The sequence below is a fragment of the Trichechus manatus genome, unplaced genomic scaffold (genome assembly GCF_000243295.1).
Source record: "Trichechus manatus latirostris isolate Lorelei unplaced genomic scaffold, TriManLat1.0 scaffold00053, whole genome shotgun sequence".
NCBI lineage: Eukaryota > Metazoa > Chordata > Mammalia > Sirenia > Trichechidae > Trichechus > Trichechus manatus.
This window is the reverse complement of record NW_004443989.1, coordinates 4,751,464-4,771,962: the sequence shown is the minus strand read 5'-3', so window position 1 is coordinate 4,771,962 and position 20,499 is coordinate 4,751,464. Positions and strand designations below refer to the sequence as shown.

The following is a 20,499-nucleotide window of genomic DNA, read 5'->3' as shown; positions in this document are numbered from 1 at the left end:
GCCCTGATGGCTTTGGAGCAGATGTGGAGGTGGGACAACTTGGGTCCCAGGCAGGCTGGTCGGTGGGGGATAAGCTCGGCCCTCAGGGTTCTACTGCACCAAAAGGGGGCAGACCCGGGACGCTCCTGGTTCTCTTGAAGCCATTACCAGGAGGTGTGGACACTGCGAGTTACAGAGGCCTACGTCAGAAGTGCCTAGAAGAATGCTTTTTTCAACAAACAGTTTTTTAGGCGAATGGTCTGGACACTATGTGGTCTAGGGAAGTAAAAGGGGTTTTTTTTCCCCCTAGTACATAAAAAACCAGGCTGGGGGAAGCATAGCATGAAGGAATAGAGGGTATGGTGGGAACATGACTGCCAAAATAATCTGGAAGGGTCTATTTTCTCAAAAAGATTCTGTCTAGAGGTATCTGGGGGTAACCACAGTGAAAAGCCACACTGGTTCAAACAAAAGGTTATTAGAAAGTGAAGAGGCCTCAGGAGATGGGAGAAAACGCAAAACGCACACAAAAAGCAAGAAAAATACAACTAACTCTGCATGACTCAGGTACTGTCATGGATTGAACAGTGTCCCCCCCAAAATGTGTTTTGTCAACTTGGCTAGGCCATAATTCCCAGTAATGTGTAGCTGTTCACCATTTTGTGATCTGATGCAATTATCCTACGTGTTGTCAATCCTAACCTCTATGATGTTAATGAGGCAGGACTAGAGGCAGTTATGTTAATGAGGCAGGACTCAATTTGCAAGATGAGGTTGTATCTTGAGTCAATCGCTTTTGAGATATAAAAGAGAGAATTGAGCAGAGAGGAAGGGGACCTCATACTACCAAGCAAGAAGAGCCAGGAGAAGGGTGTGTCGTTTGGACCCAGGTTCCCTGAACTGAGAAACTCGTAGACTCAAGAGAAGATTGATGACAAGGACCTTCCCCCAGAGCCCAGAGAGAAAGCCTTCCCCTGGAGCTGGTGCCCTGAATTTGGACTTCGAGCCTCCTAGATTGTGAGAGAATAAATTTGTTTGTTAAAGACATCTACTTGTGGTATTTCTGTTGTAGCAGCACTAGATAACTAAGACAGGCATACTTCCCAGCTTATAGATTTGTGAGACTGTACTGTGATCACGCTTTTCCTCTGCTTCTGGGCAGGTGGAATCAGAGAGGAGACGCACAGGGACCCTCAGGGCAAGGTACTGCTCCTCTGGAGCTGAGGGTAAAGCTGCAGTGTGCTCTTGCAGGAGAAGAGAAGACAAAACTAAGAGAGGAATCAGAGCCTTTGGAAATTCTTCTCAAAGGATGATAAAATAAAATAATCCACTGACAGGGCTATAGAGTCCTTGAGTTTGAAGAGGCTGGAAGAGGTTGGCCACTCCAACTCTCTCTCGGCCCAGGACCCCTCTCTACAGCAACCCAAGTCCTGCTTAAACGAATTCGACTTTTACTCCTCAACTTTCTTAGGTCTATAGAGGCTTATGTAACAGGAATCACTGTTCTAGTTGACAATATGGTCTTAGGAAAATCTCTACAAATATGTATATTTCTGTAAGTTCTACTAGAATCAGAACACCTATGTGCAAATGGTGAGGGTGGTTGTGGCTGTTAGAACCTGTGAATGGGTGATAATGGGCAGAGAGGAGAGGAGGGTGGGGAACAGGCTTAACACAAACAGAGACTCCTCTAAAAAATAATCTAAAAGTTAAAGTACAAGCATTACTATTATTATTATTTTAACTGAACTGTTTACAAAGTCTCTTGTTTGTAAGGAGACTTGGAGATCTTGACCCATATCCTGCTACAGTGCAAGAGTATCCTGATACTGTCGTACCTACACAGCTGTAGCTGCAGGGGTCATCTTATGTATTTTCAGAGATGAGTACTGCGCCAGAGAAGACACTCATTTTATCAGAGGGAGTTCTGAAAGTTCTCAAACTGGTCAAACTCCTCTCTCTTCATTTCTGCCTACTGGCCTGAGTCTGGCTCTCTGGAGCAGGCAAATGCATCTATTCTTTCTTAAGACGTCCCTACAGGCTAAAAAGCCTCAAGGCTGTCACGTGTTGTGTTGCTTCTAGAGGTCCTGCTGTCCCAGCTGTCATCTTTTGGGTGGTCTTTCAAACTGCAGTACTGAACTAGTGGGGAAATACAGAAGTCTACTGGCCTACCCAACGAAGCATAGAGGAAGCAGCAGGGCAGATTCTCTTTTCTAGATACCAGCCCCATGCACGGACACTCAATGTCGTGCCTTTTTAAACGGTTGGCTTATGTTCAGATTATCAACATGCCTCCCTCCTTTTTTCTTTTTCTTTCATGCAGCAACTATCCTTTTTGAACCTAGATATGGAATTTTACATTTAGCCATTTTGTTAGACTGAAAAGAGCATTATAGATACTAACACCCAATACTAACCCCTCCTAACACTTTTTCTGTCTCCTATATTTTCTTTTTTTTTTTAATTGTTGTAGTCTAAGTTTACATTTCAAGCTGGTCTCCCATACAAAATGTCTCCTATATTTTCATACACTTTCTAATAAAAATGCTAAAAAGGACACTGTTAGAGGACCTCACTCCAACATGCCTATCAACAGTGCTGGGTATGACTATTCAACTAGCTAAAAGTCCTACTTTTCAACCCAATTTCTACTTCCCTTTCCTAGTCACGAAGATATCAAGAATGACTTTATAAGATAAAATTAAAAAAAAAAAAAAGAATGACTGTATCAAATGTCTTACTGAAATCAAGATAAGATCGGAATGTGACATACGGCTAAGTCTACCAGCCCCACAATTTGAACTGGAAAGGAAGTGATGCTATCGAAGAATTAAGTAGTTCATTTTTTCTATCACTTTGTTAAATACCCCTTCTTTATCTGAAGGTATGAAAGTTCTTCATATGCACAAGTACTTGTAACACAAATTGTTTGTTTGTTTGCTTGTTTTTAAGTTTCACATAACATCCAAGATAAGAAAGCAAGCATAGTTTAGGTCTCCTGATCTCAGATATTTTTTCTAAATATCCCATTTATTTGACCAATATACACTAATACCTTTGATATTTTAGTGGGAAAAAAGGGGAAAACTTCATTTTGGTAAAAAGTTTCAAGTATTACTAGAGGACTTCATTAAGCAAATTCTGAATCCAGGGTGATTTATAATAAGTCCATATTCTAACTGTGTATTTTTGGATGCTTTCGCTATCTTGAATTATCCTGAATTTAAACATTAGAGATGTAGAAGGATAGCAATGGCACAGGTCCAGAAATAAATAATTTTATAACACATCTATATATTTATTTGTATCTTATGTGGAGTCTGAACGTTCAAATACGCTTTCTACTCCCAAGGTTTCACAGAAATCTTTTAAGGTCCTTCCTTCTCATATATCCAGGCTCTGTGCCTAGATCAATGAATCCAAAAGACAAAATGGACAAAGCAGGGGTTCTGCAGCCAGAAGACACACACACAATTACTGAGCTTCTCTTAGCCTCGCTTTCCTTACCTGTAAAATGAAGAACAGAACATGGACCCTTACCAGGTTGAGGTAAGGGTTAGAGAGGGTGCCTGCAGTGATCTGAGCCGAGTCCTGGGACACAGTGGGTGCCCAGCCATAGATGTTGGCTGCAGTGCTTCCTTCCTCCTTCAAAGGAACAGCCAGCCAGCCAAATTATCAACCTCTTCAAAAGCTGTGGAGGCTGGTGCTTCCAAAAGCATCTGGACCACTAGTTCACATTTAAACCTACACAGCCTGGATTAAATAGCTGTGTTGGAACACAGTGGTTTCTTCTTTTTAAATGACTAGTTTTATATAATTATCATAATATTTTCTCCTTGGGCCACCAACAGGGGAAAACATCTCAATCACATGCGTTATTTCATGTTTCTCTCTTCCCACTACTATCTAAGGGCCTAAATAGTTTTTCTACGCAGAAGAATTCTCAGAATTTGAAACAAACTCACTGTTTTCCAAGCATTAGCCAGGTGTTTTTGTGTACAAATAAACAATCTCCTGCATGTGGGAAGTAAAGAACAATGGATACTTAGAACTCACCACACATTTGTAAAAATGTATAAACTGAGACAATCTTGGAAAATCCCTCAACCACCTATTCTTCAGCTACAGTTTGAACTTAATTTTTTGGTAGTTCTTTATTTAGCTCATGACAACTCCCTGCAAACACAGTTATGAATAAGACATCAGCAAAAGGCCCCAAGACAGCCAAAACAGGTCTTTTGAGTCCATCCAATTTCAACTGAACATGCCATTCATAAGAGAACGCCTCTGACCTCACTTAGAGCTTGCCTGTTTTAGACAAAATTCTAAAACTCAATAGGTTGCTCAGAATACTGCTAGGGAGGGCTGTCTGCATCCGAGGAGGGTCCAGGAACACAGGGGCTGCTCCAGGAAGGAGGGCTGCCAGCAGTAAAAGGCTATCAAAACCTTTAGCAGGGAAAAGCCAGGAAATACTAAAGGGCAGACAAGAAAGTGAAGAAATCCCCTCAGTCAGGGCTACTCCGTGAAGGCAAGACCCTCCAGGACCTCCTGTGTTGACAGATGACATAGTCAACGGGACTGAGACATAAGGCCACGATTATAACCACCTCCACCACCTGTGACACGCACTGTCTGGCTTTTTGCGTTCATTACTTCTGTGAATCCTCACAACAGCTCTATGAGGTAAATATCCCTGTTGTTCTATTTCTAAAGATAAGAAACTGAGACTCAGGGTTAATTGAGTTTCCGAAGGTCTCAAAACAGCAAGTGGTTGAAGTCTTCAAGCCCAGATTCACCTGATACCAAAGCCTATGCTCTTAACTGCTAGGTTCACTCAGGAAAGCATATCAAATATTTGCAGATGTTTTCCTCAAAATAATTACAATAAGAAAGTGTGGGGCTTTAAAGGGGAATGCCTTAGTTCTCCTGAAAACCACTTACAGGAAATGTGTCTGGTCCCACTGCTAGATAAAGCTAGGGTTAGTTTACTGCCACTTGAGTGGAAACTTTGCCATTCCACTCTCAGTGGCAAGCCTTTTACCCTAAAAAGCACAAGCATGAAAAAGGAACCTTAATGTATACAGAGAGTTAGTTTGAGATTTTACCTGGTAAGTAAGTTATTCCTAGTATGCCAGGTTTTTAGAAACAGGCATAATTCTTTTGGCCACTAAGGATCACTGAAGTCCTCCACTTAAGTTGGCGTGTAAAACTGTGCCTGAAACGTGGGGATTCCTACATGAAGTAACTCCCAGGAGGGACAGTTTGTTCACAAGGATTAATGAGCCTCCTTTGCCCCTCCTAACTCACTGACCAGGCAAACTGGCAGACCCTGGAGAAGACTGACTCTATATGTACATGTGGAGAAGGCACATGGAGGAAGATGATGAGGGTGCTCCACTGGCCCACAGAACAAATCACATGATTCCTGACTTTAAGTAGAAGGAAATCCTATTGGTCAGGCCAACCCCAACCCTGTGCTTAGGAGACACTTGCAGTTTCATTTTAAAACAGGGTTATCAGGACTAAAAGAGAAGAGGAACTTAGCAACGTGTCTATATTTTCATCAGAATTAAAGATTCTCGGGAAACACATTCATAAAAATACACTAATAGATCCTTAAACTGCTTACAACAACACCTTAAAGAAAATGGAAACTAATAGCCCCAGGCACCTAAATTCTTAACACTGGGTCAAATTACAGATAGACAACTTTTTCCATCTGATTCCAACAAGAATGGAAACTAAGCCCTCTATTTTACACAGCAGTTGTGTTTAAATATACTACTTTTCTACGTTTTGGAAACACAGTCTGTTAAAGACTCTTTAAAATAAAGTTCAAGTTGAGTTTCAAGTAATCACTTTGCAGCAGCTCTAGAAGAATCATTGTTCCTCCTGATTAAAAGTGCGTATTTAAAACAAACAAACAAACAAAAAAGGTAGTAAAATGGAAAGTACGCCTTAGAGAATTGTATTCCTCAAGGCTGCTTACTGCTTGCCTCCAGGCTTTTGTTAAAGGATAGAATGTATTGAATTCTTCTAAGTTGGCAGGGGATCAAGTACAACACTACATAATGAGGTAGCTGAGAACAGAGTTTTTCCTTTAAACACAAAGAACAAGGGAATAAACAGATGTAGTTCTCATCCAACTAAACAGGAAACATGATAAAGCAAGCTGCATACAGTTCTACTGAAACCAAGCTCGTTGGTATGACTTTAAAACATTTAACCCAAGGTTCTAACGTACATGTTATTTGTAACTGATGAGCAAGAACAAAATAAGGTACTTTAAGACCTACTACTTGTACAGAAATAAGGCCCTAATAAATAAATATAACTCCCTAACCAGAAAGAAAGATGAACTTACAAACACTTACTTGGTATTTGAAAGATCTGACGAGGCCATTTGTTTACATGGATCACATTAATGGGCTCATCATTCCCACCTCATCTTAGGCAGGTTGTACCCAGTCCTTGGGGGCTACCACCTCGTTCCTTCCGGAACCTTCTCTAATTCGAATACCAGTCATCTCAGAATCTACTACTTGCAGTTTGGTTATAATGTATGTAGGACAGGAAGGTCAACAACTTTGTCAGGCTATGAGGAAATTAATATAAAAAATTCAGTCCAAATTTCAGCTGAGTAGCAGTTTAATAAGTAGGTTTTATCTCAAAATAAAACATATAACAAAAGGCATTTCTCACTAAATAATTATGCAACATAGTTTTATTTATTAGATTTTTGATTTCATGAGAAAGGGAAGGAGTTTAAAAGTCCTATCACTTGAGAACTTTATGAGAGAACTGAAAAAGAACAAACTTGCCTAAACTGTATGCATTAGACCAAAGAATTTAGAATCATAATCAAGCTCCTTATACTTTGTATAAGTGGAACTATTACAATAAGATAAACGTTGAAATATGTTTAAAATTTAAATAATATAATTACTCCTGAAAAACACAACTTTCAAAAGTTTTACCAGCTGGCTCGCCAAAAACATGGAAAAAATAGTTCAACATTATTGAGATTTCACTGCCAGCAGGCATGACAAACACTCGCCTGAGTTCAAGTTCTTCGTAAATATGAACACATGGTTCATTCCCCTACCACAAGTTTCCATAATGTCTGAACCAACTGTAAAGAATACTTCTGGGATCATTGGGAAAGTTAGCAAAATACTCTCCTCGACATTCCAAGACAGTTTCTTTTCCCTCACTGATTACAGGAGGTAAGAAAGGAGTAGAAATGAAGCTTCAGCTCTTTAAAAGTAGTAACACCTTCTCTGTCAAACACATTTACTTTTGTCCTTCTTATGACTTTAGTAAATTCTTAAGTTCCCTATTGCTAACTGACAAAGAAAGCCAAAGCTCTTTCAGTTTATATTTGTGTGACTTGGCAAGGGATATTCTGGATGCTTAAATTATATTACAAACAATTACTTTATGATTAAAAAGAAAATACCTGTCTGCCTAGAAAATTAAGTTACAGTCTAATAGGCTGAACAGTGAGCTGATGATCCAAAGACCTGGATATCGCTTTTGGTTTATGCTCACATCCAATCACTGAACTGGGCTTTAAGGGCTGCTCTCTCTGTCAATAGGGACAGCACCCCACCCATCACAGAGATGGGGGGATCAGAGCATACATCCTAGAAAAGATTTTGATCCCCGTATAAAAAGCAGAAGATAAAACCCAACATGAAAGGTGATAAACATCACTAGGTGTGCTAAGTGTAGGTTCTCAAAAATCCTATAGGACATATGGAGACCACAGGGTTATGCATCATATACATCAGGCACTTGGTACCTTTTATACTATTTTCCCACTTTATAGTAGGAGGCCAGCCCATCTGTGTACACAGTTTCTCATTTAAAATCCATAAAATGAGTCACTCTTGGAGAGTACTGTTTAATCCACTGAAGAATATCACTTTGATCACAAACATAATATATTCATTCGTCAAACACTTAGTGACTACCTACCATGTGCCAAGCATTGAGATTAGCAGATAAATTACAGTCCTTGCAAACAGGGAGTTTACAGTCTAGACAGGGAGGGCAGTGCTATTCCATCTTCCTCATAGGTAAGTTCCCCCAGAAGTCCCACACAGTGGGCACACAATAAACACTGTGGAAGAGCCCAGGGCAGGCTTTGCTGCACTGAACAGTCCCCTTTTGCACTGCTTCCTACTGCTCCCCATGGCTCAAGGGGTAGCTATCCAAAGAGAGCAGCCTCATCTTTCCCTTCCACCAGGAAACCGATACAATGAAAGTGCCACTTCATTCTCTGCCCAGCTAATCAGATGTCATCATTTGACCTCGGTAGGCCTCCTCTTTTACAAAAGAAGCCAACATTCTAGAAGGCAATACTTCAGTGTTTTTAGTACTCCTTGGAAATCTTTTTGGGATCGTTGGTTTGGTACAATGAAGCAGGAATGTACCAAATGGACCCCAATGGACCAAGGTAGTTAACATATTTCTCTAAAAACCTAACTATCCAGGAGTAACTTAGGTGTCACAGCATAGAGTCCTATCTTTGCCATGTCAATACAAAGAACTTATTACTTGTATACTGCCTGAGGAACTCCCCTCAACTTACAAATTATAAAAATGGCACTTCCAAACCAACAGTGAAGAAAGTACCATCATTAAAGTGGTAGTGCACTATAAGACTTCAATACAAACAATATACTGTTCAACATAACCCCAAATATTCTTTTTTAGTTGCTGCACAGTTTGAAAAAAGCTTACTGTTAGCTATCAGCTCCTCACAGCAATGTAATACTAAGCTAAACATGAATTTGGAAATTTCTCAGGCCAAATCTTTGTAGTGTTTACTAGTTGGTAAACACTGCTTTTTAAAAAATCCTACTACAGATGAGAAATGCAAACACCAAGTAAAACTTGCTACAAATATTTCAACATTTACACTCAACATGAGTTGAACACAGTAGTATAAACTGAAGGTTAGCAGGCTCAAGAATTTATCTGAAGCACCAGGAGACAGTAACATGAGTAGTTTGGAGCCACAATTCAAAAAGTAAATATATACAAACAGACCTACCAAGTCACAGAACACAAACACACACACACTCATTCACTCACTCATCACTCTCAATCCTCTCATGCTTTTTCCTCTCACAGGTTATAAGCACTATCAAAAACAAACAAAAAACTTCCTTTTAAATTAAACACTCAAATTTTTGAGAAAAAAAATCTATATTTGGATGTATTAAACAAAGAAACAAACAAACAAACCTACTTTAGACTAAAGCCTAGGTGAGAACTTTTAAATTCACTTACTTTAACCTGAGACAACTTTCCTTCTGTTGGTAAGATAATGAAAATTAACTGCACTTTCCCCCAAAGATACTTACATGCAAAATTTTAAAGACCTATCATCAGCTGCCAATTCCAACTTACACCAGGTAGAAGTACCTTACGGAGAAAGAAGTATCAAAAATGTTAGTAAGAAATGATGTTTCAAGGCATAAGTGGAATGTTAAAACACAAACCTGTATGAAATGAGCTAAAATTTATTCCACAACACTGAAATAAGTATAATTTACAAAAAAAAAAGATTGATTTTTGGAACATAATTAAATACAGCCCTACACTTCAAAACAATATTTTTATATTTATATACTATATACTAAAATAAGTTTGGCACTTAGCAGCTTTTGTTGGTTATTGCATCCTGTATTACGTGGCAAATTTATTTTATAAAACATTATCTAATTTCTGCAGCTACAGTGTCAAGAAACTTAAAAAAAAAAACAAAAAAAACCTATTTTTAGAAAACTAATTAACCAAATCATGTAGGCACTGAGAATATTGCATTAGGAATCCATTCACTCCAAAACAATGAATAGTCTCCTTTTGAGGGGCCTGGCAATTGGGAAGAATTTTTTAGAAATAAAAAAAGAGAATGCTGACTCTCATGGCTTTAACAAAATATCAGTCACTGTTTTTAATGTACCTCAACTACAGTTTTGGAATGCTGAGGTCTGTTCTGTACAGGATATTTCACCAGGGAAAGTTCACCTTTTGAGCAATTTGTTTCCTCTAAAACTAATATCTAATGGTAAAAAGAAATTGTTTTTTCTTTGCAGTGGCTAAGTAGCTTGCTTTGATTAAAGGATATCCGAAGTGTCACAGAGAAAATGGGTAGAAAATAGTTGGTGGGTACAGAATAAAAGGGGAAAAAAACCTGGCTTTGATTTAGATATCAAATTTGATTATATTCCATGAATGTGTGGCGAATGTCTGGCAAATCTGGCCTAGTACTTCTGGTATATAACAAAAACCTCCTTACTTCTCTTACCAAGTATCCTCTGGCTAGAATGGAGAGTTAGCATGCCGAATACAACATTCTGTGGGACCCCATGGCCATGGCCTCTTTCAGCAACCTTTGTAGAATCTCAGTGACCTCCAACAGATGTAAGAAAAAAAAATACTGCAGATAGGTCACCTTTTTTTCTATTCATGGGTGTGAAACCATAAGCGATGTTTCATATGCACGGTAATAGCATAAAAAGATTCCAGAGAGGAAGTTTCTAGAAGGAACTCCTATACTTCAATTTATAGCCAAAGGATACATTTACGCATTTATTAATCACTAAGACAAAATGCTGCTGCTTAGAGCCATAGTCTAAGAGAAAAAATGCTGTAGAAAACAATTAAAAATGAAATATTATATATTAAATTGATCAGAAATTTGACATTGCATAAAATTCAAATTATGAAGTAATTAAGCACTTTGAAGCCCCTGATTTCACACTGAGATGGTATAATTTGAATGGAAAACAGGATACCTTAATAATAAGTATTAAAATATTAGTTAAAGATAAATTCCACTAACAAAAGGATGGGAGGTGGGGTAGAATGGGTTAAGGTAGGAGCAAAAGGCAGAAAAAGAGAGGGAAGAAGGAAAAGATCAGTTTGCTCTACTAGGAACAAAATGAAATTAAGTTGAGGTAGTTATTCTACCAGCCAAACTTTACTCGTAACATAATTTGTCTAAAACTCTTACTAATAAACAGCTTTGGGAAAATCGACTGTAAAGACTAGATTTTTTAACACAGATTTGCGTTCTAAGACAAGTTTTCAAACCTGAAACAGCAGTAAACAAGACTTTGTGTGCTTTCAGACAGATTATTTTAAAAAGTTTTTGATCCCCATATATTTTGTCTGGACGTTTTTTGTTTTTTTTTTTTTAAAGTCAAAGTAAACTTTCATTATTCATCTGACTCAGGTCTTTCTTTTATACAATTTCCTACTTGCTAAATATCCTCATACTTATAAAATGGTTTTGATAAATTGAAAAGAGAAGAATGGCACTGCATGAGATCCTTCACAACTCCAAAAGTATTACCCCAGAGATCACGGCAGAACGCATCTTAATCTAAACGAACACAGGCAGCTTCCTTGAAGTTCATGCGAGGGCTGCAACCTGACTCATTAAATTTATCGAATCCTTAGGTCACTAAGATAGAATGTTACAAAAGAAAATGTTGTTATCTTAGTTTCAATTCGTCATAATACGGTTTAAAAAACATTCTCAGGACAAAGTACTAGTAATAAATGGAGACTTATTGGCATATAGTCCAATCTAATGTTTTAGGCACACATCTTAATCTGTTGGGCAGGGCTAGGCATAATACTCCCTTCCAAGTGCAGTAGAAAAGCAAACTTGGTATGTTTGGATATGTTGATTTGCATATACGGATTTTTTGTATATCACAGCCATGTACTTGAACACAGCAGTCAGTCAGATATAAGTTCCCTTCAGGGAAAATGCACCTTAGTATCTTGACTTCAATATTTTACATTGTATCAATTTTCGCTTCTTTTCCTTTTGACATTACCTAGTCTCCATTTGTCCACTAACACATCTAACTGGAGGAACTGATTCCTCCCAGGTAGTTTTCCAACAGTTACGTGTTCTCCCAAACAAGAGCTGAAGCTCAAGCTTTTAAGCATTATCAAACCACCAAAGAGATACCATACCAAAGCACAACACACAGAGCCCATCTCAGCCGCTATCGCTGTTCTCCCTGACATGTTATGTTATGGTGCACTTGGGTCAGGATCTCTGCTTCTGCTCTGCTTCCTCTTCAAGGTGAATGAACACGAATACGGAATAAGCCTTGCTGAAGCTGCAGGCGGAAAAGCTTGCAATTTGCAATACGTAAGGCTGCACAACCGGTGCGACGAAGGTCAGAGGGAAGCAGTGGTTTTGTGTGGTGCCAGGTTCCTGTGCTTCTTTTAAACTCACGCACGTAGTCATAATTGGTACCTAAAACACAACAATAAGCAAGGGTGAGATAATGTGCCTTTGAATCACTGGAAAACAGTTTCAACAAAATCACCATAACATTCTTACCTGTATCGAGATCTCCGATAACATAAATACTGGCTCCTATCGGCACAGCTCCATAAACAAATGAGGAACTGGCAGGGATGCATAAATTCTGGTCATTAAGATAGATCCACCTGAAAACAGACAGACAAAATTAAAATCAAAAGGATGACCACGACATATAGAAAGACTGCCTGAGCAACAGAACTTATTGAGCCATAAACCTGTACTGGCATCAGTCACTGACGGTACAATGCTGAAGATGCCAAGATACCTGTTCATGGGGAATTCACCATCTACTGGGGTAGGGTGAATACATTACAATCTGAAAATTATGAGGGGGAGAAAAAAGCAGACGCAACATATGATGACGGTGCAGAGGAAGGAAGGGGGTCTACCTGAGGCACTGCACTGGCAACGTTCATCACGTTAACTCTGCAGAGGAGTGAGAAAGCCATCAGAGCAGGTTTCACAGAGGGGTGATGATGGAACTTGGCTTTGAAAGATAAAAAGGAGTTTGCCTGATGGGCAACGGGGAAAGAGCCTTTCAGAAAGAGAAAACACTATGTATAATGACGTATGATCACAGCACAGCAGGGCACTTTCAGGAACACATTGAGACATATACAGCGTGTCTGAGATACATGGGTTGAAGCACCAGGAGTGAGGCTGGAAACAAGCTGGGGCCTGGCTGTGAAGGACCAAGCCAAAGATCTGGAACAAGGAGCCACAGGCAGTTATAGGCAGAAAAGTTTCTGAGGAAAATCCTCTGGCGGCACTGCCAGGGTTGTGCTGGAGGAGAGCAATGCTAGGTAACCGTGGATTCAACGGTCTAGATGTGGTGAGAGCTGAAGACCAAGGCAACAGCAACATGAGTGCAGAAGAGAGGCCAAAAAAAAAAAAAAAGAAAGAGGCATTTCTAAGGTAGAATAAAACAACTGCTTTCCCTTGGATTTGGGGAGGGAGACAGAGGGAGAAGTCAATGATGACAAAGTTCCCAGCTACAATGGAGAGACCACTGTTGAGGTAAACAATATAAAACCAGAGCAAACATGGAAGGGAAAGAAAACCATTCAACTTATGATATGCTAAATTTAAGGTGCCCGTGGGACCCCAGGAAAGGCCTTAGAGACAGCTGAAATGACAAGGTTACAGGTCAGGAAAAAAGGCCTCTAAGGAAATGGATTTGGGGATTTCAACCTATAGATATATAAAACCATGAGAATGATTGAGACCAGAAAGGCATGTGGCATTTTGAAACTGATTTGGGAGGTTAAGAAGAAAGACTCCATGTGAATAAAAAACTGAGGTGGAATGGTTCTTATTAGACTATCTTAATTTTCCCTCAGCAGAAGTACAGGTGTTTTCTATAAATATTATTTCTTTTTCTCTAGTAGTCCCAGGACTATTCTTTCCATAAGCCAGATAAACACATTTCCTTTTTATCCCTAAATGAGGTAAACATTTTCAAACTAATGCATTTTTAATAAATATGATCACACCTGCATACTTTCCATCTTTCATGCAGAGTGAAGTACATATAGCTACAAAGTGAAATTCAGACTAACTCTTTAGTGTCAGAGCTCTAATTTGGTATGCTTTACTAAACCATGTAACTCTCCAAATACTGAAAATAATGACAGTAATGCTGCTGCTGTTGTTGTGTGCCCTCGAGTCGAGTCCAACTCATAGTGACGCTACAGGACAGAGTAGAACTGCCCCACAGGGTTTCCAAGGAGTGGCTGGTAGATTCAAACTGCCGATCTTTTGGTTAGCAGCCTGAGCTCTTAACCACTGCGCCACCAGGGCTCCTCTTACTGAACTAGGAGGTAACATATGCAGACCCCTACCTTTCTCTAGAAAATAGGACCCTTTTCTTTACAACAAACTATTGGTCTGCAATTAACCACACATATTACTGGCAGTGCCCAAAATATAGACAAAGACGTGCTGAAATGAAGGGAAAATGGGAGCCAGCATTTCATTTCACCTGGTGATACTGTAATTTTATTAAGATTTAAACATGAAGCAATGGGAAAAGAAAAAAATTGTTTGAGTGTACCTGTGGGGATTGCCAAGTAGTTAATGGCCAGAAACAGGTAAAAACCCAAAAATGTTGAGACAAAAATAATTTAATAGGAACAAATGATCCTGAATCTACTCCAAAAAACCATACCACATGCCATCAAGCTGATTCCAACTCATGGCGACTCCATGTGTGTCCCCATGGAACTGCACTCCACAGGGTTTTCATGGCTGTGACTTTTTGGAAGCAGTTCACCAGGCTTTTCTTCCGAGGTGCCTCTGGGTGGGTTCGAAACGCCAACCTTTCAGTTAGCAGCCAAATGCTTAACCATTTGTGCCACCCACGGACTCCATCTACGAAAATTCCCCCATATCTTCTTTTTTCTTTTAAAATAAACATTATTTAGATACTAAATTAGATACTGAAATAATTTACATACAAAAACATGAACCTATTAAGTACACAATTCAATGCGTTTTGACAAATGTATACACCCCTATAACCAATAACCAACAACCCAACTAAGACAGAGAACATTTCCATCATCCCAGAAAGTTGCCTCCTGCACCTCTGTAGTCCACCCTGACCCCCACACTCCATTTCCAGGCAACCAGGTCAGAAGGTTCAGATCTGTCTTTTACTTCACTGGTTCCTTAGTTCTGACATTCAGCTGGTTGCCAAGTCCTTTAGATCCAATTTCCACAGTGCTTCTCAAGGTGACTTTCGTTTTTCTTGTCCTATTGTTGCTGCCCTCTAGCAGACTATTACGTATCTTTGCCTGGACTCTGTAATTTCCTTTCAATCTATCTCCAGTTAAAAGTCACACATCTGACCTCATCACTTTCCAATCAAAAATCCTCTGTGGTTCTTCATTATGTCCAGAATAGGGCCCAAACTCCTTAGCACATTTTCCTGGTCTGTATCAGTTAACTACAGCTACTGCAACACATACCACAAGTGGTGACTTTAAAGAACAGAAATTTATTTTCTCACAGTTCAGGAGGCTAGAAGTCCGAATTTAGAGCATGGTTCTGGAGGAGGTCTGTTTCAACTTTTAGCAGCTGCCAGCCATCTTTGGAGTTCCTGAGATTGTAGATGTATGTACCACCTTTGTTGTCACATAGGGTCTGTCTTTCCCCCTGTGTCTCTCCATGAATGTCTATGTGTCTGTGCTGCTCTTTATATAACTCAGAAATGATTATTTTTAGGATCCCTCCTACACCAGAATGATTCAAACTGATAGATTATATAATGTTAGACTGCACTTCAGAAGATGATTACATTAAATTAGATTAGATTCCATCCATTGAGTCAGCTCCAATTCATGGTGACTCCATGTATAACAGAGCAGGGCGTTGCCTGGTCCTGCACTATCCTCACAACAGTAAGTATGTTTGAGCCCATTGTTGCAGCCACTATGTTGGTCCATCTCATTGAGGGTCTTCCTCTTTTTTGCTGACCCTCTACTTTACCAAGCATGATGTCCTTCTCCACAGATCAGTCCCTCCTGATAACATGTCAAAAGCAAGCAAGATGAAGTCTGCCACTATTGATTCTAAGGAGCTGTCTGGCTGTACTTCCTCCAAGACAGATTTGTTCGTTCTTCTGGCAGTCCATGGTACATTCAACATTCTTCGCCAACATCATAATTCTAATGCATCCACAGGTATAGCTTTAGGATTCCAACACATATTTTAGGAGGACACAATTCAATCCATAACACGGGCCTACATCTGGCCTAACTTCTTTTGTGTCTTCCACTGGACCTATCATATTAGTTAAGGAGCCCTGGTGGCGCAGCGGTTAAGTGCTTGGCTGCTAACCGAAAGGTCGGCAGTTCAAACCCGCCAGTGTCTCTCTGAGAAGGTCATATGTTTTCCTAACCCCTGACTTAGTTATTGCTATTCTTTTGTTTACAAATCTCCCCTTCCTTCTTCTGCCAAATAAATTCATATTTGCCCTTTAATACCCACACCAAATGCTACCATGTCTGTGCAGCCAGTCAGCGGTTATAGCTCCCATTTCTATGCCCCTGTATAACGTTGTTCAGATAGAATTCAGTCATTCATTACATTTACTTATTAAACAAAACTTTATTGCTGGGCAATGAACCAGCTAACTAAGACTGCAAAGGTCAGATATTGTTCCTGCCCTCAAAGGACTTAGTCTAGTGTGGAGAGAAATGAGAGTATAAACATATGAGATAAGATAGTAGCTATATGTCTGTATGTGTGTGAGGGGTCGAGGGGGAAGTTCCAAGACAAAAAGCCCCTAAATCTTCCCTGGGGTCTCTGCGAGAGCTTCTAGGGGACAGGGCATTTGTGATGAGGTGCCACATTGGGTAGGGGTCTGCTTAGTAGACAAGTGGATGGAGAGACTTTCAGGATTCAAAAGGAAGGGCACATGCAAAGGCACAGAACCATGACAGAGCAAGACACCCTTGGCAAGGAAGTTCCACGTTGAAAGAATGCAAATTTGAGGAGGTGGTGTTGAGGTTTTTGTAGAAAATGTACTGCTGGTAAGGTGACGAGCACAGGACAACCATGGGAACCAGAGCAGAGGCTGTGTGACCCCTGGTGTGGACAATACAGAAATGAGTCTGCGTCAGCTGAGAGATTAGAGTTTATGCTGTGATTAGGTTCTAGGAACAAAAGAGTTTCAAGATCATGTATGCCTTTTTTTTTAAAAATAATATTTTCTTGTGTTTTTGGTGAAAGTTTACATAGCAAATTAGGTTCCCATTTAACAATTTCTATACAATAAGATGTTAACTGAAAGCAGATGATGGTAGTTTCAGTTCCTGATACTTTAGAAACAGAACTGGGGTGTTCTGGTCATATTTTATTGCCTAATTGATTAACTGCCATTAATCTTGCCTAAGAAACAATCCATTATACAACATGAGATATGTGGGGTAAAAGGACCCAGTTTTACCCTAAGTAAGATGGCCTTTATACTTGGCTCCAGAGAAATAACCCTCAGAGTAATTGGGGTGGCTTGGCCTGGGACTTCCAGGCCACACCTGAGGATACATGCTGGCGAGTGGAGGCTGGCCAGACCAGAAAAGATGCACCTGGGAGGTCGATATCAACTAGTGTCAGGAGGCATGACTTAGCCTATCAGGTAGGACTGGCCAGTAAGAGCCTGGAACAACAAGGCTCAGAGAGCTTCCTGTTCAGCGAAGGGAGGGTGTTGTGCCCTCTCTGAGACATGGCAGCTCCACTTTGTGAACCTTCCCGGACCTTGCTTATGATGATCCTGATTTACATTCTTTTACTACAATAAAACCAGTAGTTGTAAGTATTTTAAAAAAAAAAAAAAGATGGGCATGTCAAAAGGGCACAAGAGCCAACAGGAAGTCACTGCCAATGGCCAAAGCTGGAACAATTTGAGCAACAAAACAAATGATGATAGTACTGGATTTACAACTCATAGAATAAAATAAATATCCATGAGTTCATACTTATATAAGGAAATAATTCAATAAATTAAAAAGCAGGGTCAAAGGGACAGCTTTTCATTACACAGGAATTCCAATGAATAAATTAGAAGCAATGAGGAAAATACAAAATTACAATCAGGCAAGCTTCACAGTAATAACTACTGCAGGCAAGATCCATGGATGGATGCTAAAATTAGCGTGTGGAAGTCTGAGGAGAAACAGCATATTTGCATATTCTCAAATTATCTCCTTCAAGATATTTATTAATTATAATGGAAAAAACAGTAACCTTACAGTGGAGAAACTCAACAGGCACCACCTTAACTAAGTGATCAAGGTTAACATTACCAGTAATAAGACATATCGGCATCACATTTTCCTGGAGAAGATGCAGAGAAGGGCACAACACCGCTTCTGTGGTATTCCTGCATGAAATTCAGGACCTCAGTCTAATTATGAGAAATCACTACACAAACCCAGACTAACACAGTCAAGGTCATGAAAGAAAAGGAAAGACTGAGGAACTTTTGCAGATTAAAGGAGACTAAGGAAACATAGCAACTAAATGCAATGTGGGATCCTGGATTGGAATCCGGAAAAGAGAAAAAAGACATTAGTGAAAAAACCAATGAAATTCAAATAGTCTTCAGTTAAGTAATAATGTTGTATATATATGTAAATATCCTGGCTTGATAACTGTACCATGGTTATGTAAGACAGTACATAGAAGATGGGTGGAAACTTCTACTATTTTTGCAACTTTTCTACAAGTCTAAATTATTTCAAGACAAAAGGTTTTCTGTTGGTTTGGTTTTAAAATAAATCTAGACCATTTTATGTAATAATATTCACTCAGGGTAATCTGACCAAACAATTCCCCATTAAGAGCTAAAAGGCATAGCCAGGTCACAGCAGATGTAAGACCTGTTTGTCTCTGAGAAACACCTAGAAGCACACCAACGTCCAGGCCTAAACTCATTATTGGAGCAAACAGGTGTACTGGCATTGTTTGGTACCTCTAACCTATGCTGTGAAGTACCCCAAAAGCCAGCAGTTTAGGTGTAGAGCACCTTGATATAAAAAACACATGTAAAATTGTTTTGTTAAGAACACCACAAGTGTTGTTTCAATGAACACTTATAAAGTAGGTAGCTTCCAAATTCTGAAGTCTAAAAAACATGGAAACAAAATGATTTACCTAACACAGTAACTAAGCTAAGCTGTCACATTGCTAAATACAATCATCTAACATTTGAATTTTGACTGACTGGTGTAAGGTAACTAAGAGCACTACAGAAAGCCCAGCCATCTTTCTAGCTAGAGGAATTAGAGTATGGAGTCTTGGCCCAATCAGGATTGCCAGAGTGTGAAGGGAGAACCTGAGAAAGAAGAGAGGTAGAGAAGAGAAACCCCTAAGTGTATGTGCATCAACTCATCTCAAGTCTTTGGCCGACCCCTGGCCCACACATGCTTCCAACTAAGGCTTAAAGAACTGAACGGAGACTTGAGCAGCTGCCACCCTGCAGGTTTAACAGTCTGCAATTTGAGCCTAACCAAGCTAATTACCTGCTGAAGAGTGTTGCAGCAACAGTCTTTGAAGAAATGTAAGAGAATTCAGGGCCTCAATAACATAATACTCACAATGTCCAGGATGCAATCCAACATTACTCAATAAGAGAAAACCTAGAAAAATGAAAATCTATTCTCAAGGGAATAAAAAAATCAATAGATGCCAACTCTGAGATGACTCACATTCTGCAAGTAACAGGCAAGGACTTGATAGCAGCTATCATAATTACACTCAGTAAGGGAAAGGAAAATACACTTATAATTAAAAGTAAGGAAATCTCAGCAGAAAAACAAAAAATCTAAAAAAAAAACCCCAAACAAATTTTAGAATTGAAAAAATATAATACTTGAAATAAAATTCACTGGATGGTCACAACAACAGCATAGGGATAACAGAGGAAAGAATCAACAAACTTGATGACAGATTAATAGAAGTCATCTAATCTGAAGCAAAAAAAGACAAATACAATACCACTACCAACAAAAACAGACATGTGGTTCCAGAAAGAGAGTGGAAAGAAAATGGATCAGAAAAAACATCTGAAGAAACTATAGTTGAAAACTAAAAGGCAAAATTTATAGATTCAAGATGCTCAATGACTCCCAAAGAGGAGACATTGGAAGAGTTCCAGGCTTAGGCGCATTGTAGGCAAAATGCTAAATACCAAAGTTCAAGATAAAATACTGAGGCAGCCAGAGATAGACACATTACATAGATAAAATTTTGAAAGCAAACAGAGGAAACCAATACATTACATATAGAGAAACATGATGTGAAAAACCACAGACTTCTCATCAGAAATAACAGAGGCCAGAAAACACTGGAACATTTTCTTTAAAGTGCGATAGAGAAACAAACACTTGCCAATCCAGAATTCCAGCAAAAATATTCTTCAAGAACAAGGGTAAGACAGGACACAATACTGGGGAAGCCAACACAACTTATACAAGGCAAGGTCGTGGAAGCTCCATAGATACATCCAAACTCCCTGTGGGATCGAATTACTGGGCTAAGGGCTGTGGGGAACGTGGTCTCGGGGAACATCTAGCTCAACTGGCATAACACAGTTTATAAAGAAAATGTTCTACATTCTACTTTGGTGAGTAGCATCTAGGCTCTTAAAA

General features: G+C 39.4%; 1 protein-coding gene across 2 annotated transcripts in view; it reads right to left on the bottom strand.

Moving 5' to 3' along the window:
- Positions 1–7,834: 7,834 nt before the first annotated feature.
- Positions 7,835–20,499, bottom strand: part of GAN (gigaxonin) — an 83,536-nt gene continuing 70,871 nt past the window's right edge. For both annotated transcript variants that reach the window (XM_004377715.2, XM_023732533.1), the window contains 2 exons: positions 12,362–12,471; positions 7,835–12,274 (listed from right to left, as the gene is read on the bottom strand). In XM_004377715.2, coding sequence (XP_004377772.1) covers positions 12,093–12,274; positions 12,362–12,471 — 292 coding nt within the window. In that variant the 3' untranslated portion in view covers positions 7,835–12,092. The remainder of the gene's footprint in view (positions 12,275–12,361; positions 12,472–20,499) is intronic.